Source organism: Myotis lucifugus, unplaced genomic scaffold (genome assembly GCF_000147115.1).
Source record: "Myotis lucifugus unplaced genomic scaffold, Myoluc2.0 scaffold_244, whole genome shotgun sequence".
Classification (NCBI taxonomy): Eukaryota; Metazoa; Chordata; class Mammalia; order Chiroptera; family Vespertilionidae; genus Myotis; species Myotis lucifugus.
In genome coordinates, this window is record NW_005871292.1 from 1,325,563 (window position 1) to 1,334,496 (window position 8,934).

The 8,934-nt window shown below is 50.0% G+C and overlaps 1 protein-coding gene across 1 annotated transcript in view; it reads right to left on the minus strand.

The window, feature by feature from the left end:
* Positions 1-3,222: 3,222 nt before the first annotated feature.
* The window catches only part of HAUS5 (HAUS augmin like complex subunit 5), a 9,673-nt gene continuing 3,961 nt past the window's right edge, over positions 3,223-8,934 (minus strand). Inside the window, 11 exon segments of the mRNA XM_006098672.3 lie at positions 3,223-4,028; positions 4,219-4,351; positions 6,235-6,367; positions 6,689-6,800; positions 7,068-7,213; positions 7,316-7,396; positions 7,610-7,772; positions 7,967-8,097; positions 8,208-8,271; positions 8,475-8,599; positions 8,734-8,791. Of these exon segments, the coding sequence (XP_006098734.1) occupies positions 3,911-4,028; positions 4,219-4,351; positions 6,235-6,367; positions 6,689-6,800; positions 7,068-7,213; positions 7,316-7,396; positions 7,610-7,772; positions 7,967-8,097; positions 8,208-8,271; positions 8,475-8,599; positions 8,734-8,791 (1,264 nt within the window). The 3' untranslated portion in view covers positions 3,223-3,910.

Consider the following 8,934-nt stretch of genomic DNA (forward strand, 5'->3'; position numbering starts at 1 on the left):
CTTCAAAAAGTTTGTTGTTGTTTTTTAAATCCTCACCTGAAATCTCTTTTCCATTGTTTTTAGAGACAGTGGAAGGGAGGGGAAGAGACAGAGAAACATCAATTGGTTCCTCCCGGCATGAGGCCCTGGTGCCAGGGATCGAGCCTACAACTGAGGTACATGCTCTTGACCATATTCGAACCCAGGACCCTTCAGTCCGCAGGCCGACGCTCTATCCACTGAGCCAAACCAGCTAGGGCTCACAGCGTTTTTAAAAATGCATGATTCAATCAAGATCCCACATTGCATTTGGCTGTCAATGGGGATAGGCTGAACCAGTCCCCACCCTATCCCCATTGACCTTCTGAAGAATACTGTCTAGTTGTTTTGTACAAGGTCCTACAACTTGTATTTCACCCAGGATAGGTTCCTAACAGTGGGATTGTTTGGGCAAAAGGATAAACGCATATGTAGTTTTGCTGCAGATTTCCTCATAGGTGATGTTCCATGTTGTATATCCGCGGATGTATTGGAGTGCTGTTTTCCCATAGTCTTGTGAACAGAGTGAAATGCCAAAATTTTGGTTTGCCTTTTTTCCAGTCTGATAGATCGGAAATGTATCAAAATGTGGCTTCAATTTGCTTTTATGATTGAGTTTGAGCATATTTTCTGAAATAGTACATTCATATATTTTTGCCCATTTTCCCGTGGATTGGATTTTTTCTTTCCAGCTTTAATATTACATTCACGTGTGTACATACACCCCTCTAGGGCATAAATTGCAAAATTTGTTCCTAGTTTGTCATTTCTTTTACTTCGGTCATTTTTTATTTTGCCATGCAAAAATTTGTTTTGGTCAATATTTTCCTTTACTGCATCTGGATTTGGAATCATTTCAGAAAGTTTGCCCAATGAAAGCTAAAGTAAAACAGTTAGAAGATAAGATGTGGTGAAAAATTAAGCAGAGAGTGGGGAAGGATCCCAGGATCAGTAGGAAGGTGGGGTTTGGGAGCTGCGATAAAGGGAGGAGGGGGCACATAGGAAAGCAAATGTATAAAGATTGGGGAAGAGTAGCCAGAGATAGAATTGAGAGTGAGGGTACTCTGGAGGCCAAGAGAGGAATTGTGAGAAGGGAGGTGGGAAGCCAGGTTCAAGTTCACAAAGATGTCAAATCTGCCTAATTTATAAACTTCCTGCAACCCCAATAAACCTCCCATTTGTGTTTGTATTTCTTCTGGAGCCAAGCAAGTTGGGTCTAAAGTTCATTTTATTGGGAGAAAAAATTAGCAAGAGACAGGAAAACCTTGAAAAAGATGATGACAACTAGCCATTCCAGATACTAAAAGGTATTTACAAGGCTTGTATAAATAAACACCATAGAATGGCGTACACGTCAGACAATGGGGTTGGAGAGAACCCAGATACAGCCCAATCACTCATGGACATTTAGTGTATGAAAAGGTGGCATAACAAGTCACCTAAAGTTTTACTTTATAAAGTTTAGGTGGGTAATTTTACTTTATAAATTCAATTCACAGTGAAATGCAGAGACCTAAAAATGTACAGCTTGATGAGTTCTGACAAATTTATACACCTATGTAACCCTACCACTCTCATCATATACAACTGATCCTTATACAATACAGGTTTGAACTGTGGGGATTTGTTTCAATAAATGTATTTTCCTTACCATTTTCTTTTTTCTGGCATACTCTGTTAGAATATAGTATATAATACATAAAACATACAAAATACTAATTGACTCTAAGGCTTCTAGTCAAGAGCAGGCTATTAGTTTTTGGGGAATCCAAAGTAAGTTATATGTGGGGTTGGCACCACTAATCCCAGCATTGTTCAAGGGTTCATTGTAATACATTTCTAACTCTAGAAGGCTTCCTTCTCTTTCTTTGTTGATCCGTGCTGAATTTTTTCTGGTTAATCCTCACCAGAGGATATTTTTTCCATTGATTTTTAGAGTGGAAAACCTGAAGGGAGGAGCGGGGAGATGAGAAACATGTTGATTGGTTGTCTCCAGCACATGCCCCCATGGGCCCCCCCAGGGTTACCAGAACTGCGGTCCAGTACTTGGGCCAGCGCTACCAGGACACAGCCTACTCTGCCCCCTACAAGTGGTTTGGGGATTCTTTCCGTGCCCTCCTAGAGCCATGGCCCGAGGACCATATCCTCATGTTAAGCTGCAGGAACAGTGTCCTGAGTTACAAGCTATATATACCTTGGGACCAGTGTCGACTACTCATTAGTAGTGGTGGCTGCCATGCTGGCTCGTGATGCCCATGTGCCCAAGCTGTGCTGGCAGACCTCGGATGTGCGGGCAGTGGGCTTTCCCAATGGTTCCTTCGATATGGTGCTTGGGAAGGGCAAGCTGGATGCCCTGTTGGTTGGAGAATGGGATCCCTGGATCGTGTCCTCTGGAAGGGTCCACACTGTCGACCAAGTGCTGGTCCCTGGGGGCTAGTTCATCTCACTGACCTCTGCTGCCCCCCACTTTCAGACTAGACTCTATGCCAGTGATGGCAAACCTATGACACATGTGTCAGAGGTGACACGCGAACTCATTTTTTTGGTTGATTTTTCTTTGTTAAATGGCATTTAAATATATAAAATAAATATCAAAAATATGTCTTTGTTTTACTATGGTTGCAAATATCAAAAAATTTCTGTATGTGACACGGCACCAGAGTTAAGTTAGGGTTTTTCAAAATGCTGACACGCTGAGCTCAAAAGGTTTGCCATCATTGCTCTATGCCCAGGTCTGTTATGGCTGGTCCCTGAGGCATGCAACTTATGGCAGCATTTTCCACTTCCATCTCTACCTCATGCACAAGGGCAAGGAGTTGAGTGTACCTAACTGGCCCTTGGGACCCAGATCCTCTCACCCATTCCTTCCCCCCGTCCCCCAGACCTCCCACCTTACTCTGCTTTCTCCAGGACTCAGATCATCAGGACTTCCTTAGTGCCATTCAGCTGTGAGGCCAGAAGCATGACCTCAAGCCCTCCCTTTCTGCCCTGGACTCCTCAAGTTGTTGTAATTCCTGACTCAGGGCTTAATGTTGGGTCCAAGGTGCTCACATCCCAGGGGCCTGATGCTTTAGAGCTGATGGAAGCAACTCTACATGAAAAAATATAGCCCAGGCTAAGTTACCCCCCCCCCCCCAATAAAAACCCCCCTGCAACCCAGGTATGTACCCTTGTCTGGAGAATCAAACACACAGTCCTTCAGTGCACGGGCCAACACTCTAACCACTGACCACACGGGCCAGGGCCTATTTTAATAAGTACTATTGGAATATATATAAAGTAAGACAAAAATGGATCCATTTGCATAAATTCCAAATGGCTCAGAGACTTCAATGTAAAAAAAGAAACTATATAAAAACTAGAAGGCAATTTCATTTCTTAAATCCCCCTACCCCACCCTAAACTGCACTTTCTCTTTGGCTGTCATGCTAGCACATTTGGACTCAGGGCCTTTGCATGCCTCTCACATTTACTGAGGGTGACCTTTGCTGTGTAGCCCTCTTTAAAATTTCACCTCCTACAGCCTGTTTTATTTTTCTCCATGGCCATTATCTTCCAACATACTAGATATTTGGCTTATCTTGTCAGTGGTCAGCTTCCTTATCCTAGAATGTCAATTTCCTGAAAGCAGGGACTTTTAGTGTTTAGAGCAGGTGCTCAGTTATGCTTTGCTGAAGGTGAAGAGAAGAGTTTCAGTGGGACCTGGGGTGGGGTCTAGAGCACCCCATTCTCTTGGCTTTGGTGGGATGCAGCAGAACAGCCTATGAGGGGAAGGGCAGGTGTGGGTGGAGACAATGGGCGACACACCCAGGTGATGCTTTCTTTAATACTGAGGAAGGTGAGATGTTGGGGTGAACAAACATGAGGCTCTTGACTCCTGTTTGTGTCCTCTTCATCTGCACAGCTGCTGCAGGATGCCTTGGGCCTGGGCCCAGCGTAACCGCCACTGGGGCAGGGACAGGCCTTGGCAGAGCTCCCCCGAGAGGGTGACTTGGCCTGGCTGATCCCACCTGGGGAAGAGAACGGTGTCAGAGGAAGGCCTGAGCCTTCAGACCCTCACTGGCTTCCCCACATCATGGCCTGCTTGTCACCAGTCTCCTCCTCCTTGCCCTCCCCGTCTTTTCCCCCAGCCCTGAGTTGGCATGTTCCACCCAGCTCAGCCCTACCCCCCATCACCAGTCCTCCACAATCCCCTCTCACCAGTCCCCCACAATCCCCTGCAGCTTGGGGATTCGCTCCAGGGCTTGTTCCAGCAGGTTCTCCAGCTGCTTCAGAGCCTGCCCCAGATTCTCTTTCTGCTCCTTTTCCTGGGATGCATGGATCTGCAGCAACTCTGCAGGTTAGAAGCCCAGGAGGTAGCATTGAGTCCTCTAGTTCCCTGGTGCCTTGCAGTCAATGGGACACCAAGTAAATCTCCAGTCACCTAGTCACCTAGTCTCTCCCAAACCTCTCCCTCCTCCCAAGTCTTCATCTCAGGGGCAAGCCCACTATCTCCTCCTCCCCCACTTCATCCCGGATGCCTCCCGCCCGGACAGACCATCAATCTCCATGACCTACTCTTCAGCTTCCTCCCCCTTTCCTACTCATGCCCCATCCCCAGCCTCCCTCTTAGGCTCCAGGCCTCAGTGATCTTCCTGAAGCCTAAACCTGATCCGTTCTCATTCTTGCTTGGAACCCTCCAAGGCTTCCCAGTGCCCCCAAGCCAGAGTCCAAGCTCCTCAGCATAGTACTTGAGGGCTTGCATTATATGGCTGCTGCGGCTCACTATTCCTGAGCAAAACCTCACCTACCTCCCAGGGACCACTTGAGACACTATTTTTCCTCCTGGTAGTCCTTGCCAGCATTCCTCATCCTAAGGTTTCCCCCTCAGACTGCTGCAGCCCTTCTCTCTACCAGTGTTTTCCCTGGGACTGTGATTAGGTCTACTCTCCCTCCACAGCTCCAAAACAGGCTCATATCAGACCTGCAGTGTGATCGGACTCTTTGGGCCTGAATCCTGACTCCAATCTTGCCTTGTGACACTGGGCATGACCCTTACGCTTTCTTTAGCCATTCTATGGTCAGTTGTCATTATCTGAGCCACAGGCTAATGGGGTTGGGGCAGATTGGAGCATTCTGGAGATGGGACCCAGAGCTTGCTGACAGGTTGAAGGTGGGTGGGTGGGGTTAGGGGCTTGGGAGGAATTAAGGATGACTCCTGGGTTCTGGCTTAGGCATCTGGATGAGGAGGGTAGGATCATTTATTGAGGGAAGAAAATCAGGCTGAAGAAAAATAAAACTGCTTTTGGAGCAGAGGGAACTAAGACCATTTAGACATGTTAAAGTTCACAATGGCCATGAGGTGGGATGCAGCTGTGCTGGCTCTGGGGCTGCTCTTGCACACCGCTCCGTGCCCCTTGGAGAGGGGAAGGCAGAGAGCCTGAAACTCAAAGGCTTGAAAACAGTTTCTTCCTACTTTGTTGATGGTACCCTGATTCATTTCTCATCAATTCACCTCTTCTATCTATTCACCCTTTGATTCTTTGCTCTTTGATTCTACCACCAGGACACCCCTGGGGCTGGACTACTCTTGCCTCTCTCCCCATTGAGCTCTTGGGGCCAGCACCTGGTAGGTACCCACTGAGTGCCTGCTGAGTGAATCCAGAACAACTTTTCTTAGAAATTTCCATTTCCTCATTTGTAAACGGAATCTTAAACACTTTCTGTCCCTCATGGTAAGCACTGAAGAGACTGCGCATGAGCAGACAAAATGACTGTAATCTCATACCTGACTATGTCTTCCCAGCAACTCTGTAAGATAGGCTTACTCCACTGAGGAGGAAACTGAGGCATAGGGAGATTACACAACAAGAGGTAGTCCTGAGAAGAGAATCCAGATAGTTTAACTCTACATCCCAGCTTTACTTGGCAATTAGATAGGCAGTCACCTAGTGGTTAGGAGCACAGACCCATCGGAAGTCCGAACGCCTGAGTTAAATCTTAGCTCTGCCGTCTGGGCATCTACGCAGGCCTCTGCATACAAGTCCCTCCTCTGTAAAAGGGAGCATGGCAGCACTAACTCCCTGGGGCTGCTGTGCAGATGAAACTAGTGAACATGCTTAAAGCACTCAGCTCAGAAGGCTCTGTGTCAGCAATGGGTTGTTTGTGATTGGTTCTAGAGGTTGATGGTCCTGGGAATGGGCAAGGATGCTAGATATAGAAGCGGGGCAGGCCTACCCTGGGTGGATGGTCCTGGCGGTAGGCTGTTCTTCATATGGAGCAGATCCCAGCACCGGAGACTACATTGGTCCTGGAAGAACAGAAGGTCCTGGCGAAGCGAGGCAGCCTTTGGGAGGAGCAGCTCTGGAGCCTAGAGGAAGGGGGAAAGGACAATTATCTCGGGTGGGGGTAGGGATGGAAAGATAGGTCCTAGGGCAGTGATGGCGAACCTTTTGAGTTCGGCGTGTCAGCATTTTGAAAAACCCTAACTTAACTCTGGTGCCGTGTCACATATAGAAATTTTTTGATATCTGCAACCATAGTAAAACAAAGACTTATATTTTTGATATTTATTTTATATATTTAAATGCCATTTAACAAAGAAAAATTCCCCCAAAAATGAGTTCGTGTGTCACCTCTGACATGCGTGTCATAGGTTCGCCATCACTGTCCTAGGGCATAGAGCACTCACCTTCCCTGTGGGTAGCCCCAGAATGTGGCTAAGCACTATAAGGCTGGAGCCCCTTGAGGACGCAGGATGTAGCTGGTGGATGGACGGCAAGACTGTAGGCAGGGGCTGCAACCTGGGGGGAAAGTCCAGTTTAGGTGGGGCACTGAGAGGAAGGCTTGGGTTGCAGAGGCTCTGGGGGCTGAGGGATAATTTTGGGAGGTCCAGGAACTTGGATGTGGGTCTTGGGACTAGAATTCCAGAGTGGGGCTGAGGACCAGAGCGAGGTCTGGTAGCCTGGGAACACTGGGGTCTGGAATTTTTTTTTGGAGTAGGCGGATTATTTTTTTGGAGTGGGACAGTCAGCCAAGGGAGGGGATACAGAGGATGGCCCTCGTCTCACCCTCCAGGGCTGTGCCGCAGCAGGGTGCCCAGCAGAAGGTGGGGCAGATTTTGGGCCGCCTCCTCCAGACAGCGAAGCAGTTCCTGGCTCTGTGGTGCCACTGCCTCAGATGTGGGGACCACCTTTCGCTGAATCAGAGCAAGCACCTGTGGGGAAGGAAAGGGATGGGCGGGGAAACCTGAGATCACCCAGCCCCATCCCCTAGGAGACCTGGCCCTGCCCAGACCTCATTCCAAATCCCAACTCACCTCCCCAGGGCTCCGACACAGGTGCGTCTTGCTGGCTGAGTTGCTCTTGATGAGTAATCGGACCTGTTCCTGTGTCTCCCCCTGGACAACCAGGAGGCCACCAAGACGGGCTGCTTTTCCTTCCCAACTCCCAGCCTCCAGCCCTGCCCTCCCCCTTCCACAGGTCCTGCTTCCTCTTGGAAGACTCATCCTGGGCCTCTTCCCCCACCAGGAGGCCCAGTTCTGGATCATAAGGCTCCCAGCCTCTGACCCTCCACCAGGCCCTGCCATTTTCCCCGGAATCCTGCTTCTCACCACCAGCTGGCGCCAGTGCAGGATCCGTTGCTGTTTGGCCTGTAGCTCCTGCAGCAGAAGCTGTTGCCGTCCAACTGCCTCCTCCAGCTCCTGGCTATGGGCACACAGGGCCTTGAGCTCTGCCCACAGGCCATAACCCCGGAGTCCCAGCACCAATGCCTGCCTGGAGAACAAGCAGAAGAGAACAATGGAGAGGAAGGTGACTAAGATTCACAGAGGAGGGGATGCCCAAGGAGCCACAAACGCAAGGAGAGCAGGGAGGCAGGGACAAGAGCCACAGGGGCAGAAAAAGTCCAATATTCTGAGACCCCAGGGAGAGAGATAGCCTAGCGGCCCCTGCCCTGGGAGCTCCCTCACCTCTCATTGGCTCCCAGGGCACACCTCTCCACCTCCTCCAACAGGCTCCGCAGGCGCTGGGTCAGGATGTGATGCTCCTTCAGGAGGGGGCCCCGCTGGGTGACCAGCACACTCACAGTTTGCCAGCCTTCCTGGGGCAGGGGGACAAAATCAGGGAGGGCATCATCCCTGGTGGTGAGGGGATTGAGTGGGCTTTGGGATGGGAAAGAGAAAAGAGTCTGCAAGGGTGCCTGGGGGTCACCTGGATGAGATGCATCACGGACGGCAGGGCCTGGTTGGAGTCTGACTGATCTGGTACCTGGGACCTGGTGATGGGGTGAAACTGGTGAGGGAGGAGCCCCGTCTCCTTGCTTGGCCTCTTGAGGGTAGCCAGTGTCCACCCCACCTGGGTTTGGTCCCTGGATTTCAGTTCTGCTCCTATCAGCAGACCACTGTGCCTGGTCTTGGCCCTGTCCCAGCTCACGCAGCCACCTGCCCTGCCTGACTATGGAAGTACTCTACTACACACCTGGCCATCTTCGTATCTTGGAGTCTGTCCTGACTGCACAGGGACCGAATCTCTGCTTCCCGTTCTGTAGCCAGGTGTTCCAAGGCAGCCAAGACGTGGCTGGGAGGGTGGTTTGTCAGCAGTGTCTGGTGTGGGGAGGGGTGAAGTCAGGGCAGGGCTGTGAGCTGGGACCACAAGAGGACTGGGCAAGGATGAACATTTAGGTCCTGGCACCCTGAGGTGGACCGTGGGTATGGTCTTTCCTGAAAGCCCCCCTCACCTCCACTGAGCTAAGCCATTGCTGGTAGGAAGTTCCAAAGTGGTCATCTTGAGGGGTTCTGTGGGGTTGGGGGAGGGGACAGCAAATGTTACAAGACATTTCAATTCTTCCTCTAATGATCACCACCACCCCATAAAGTGGGATCTGTCCCTGTGCCCAGATTACAGACGAGGAAACCTAATTCATCCATGCCATGCTTAT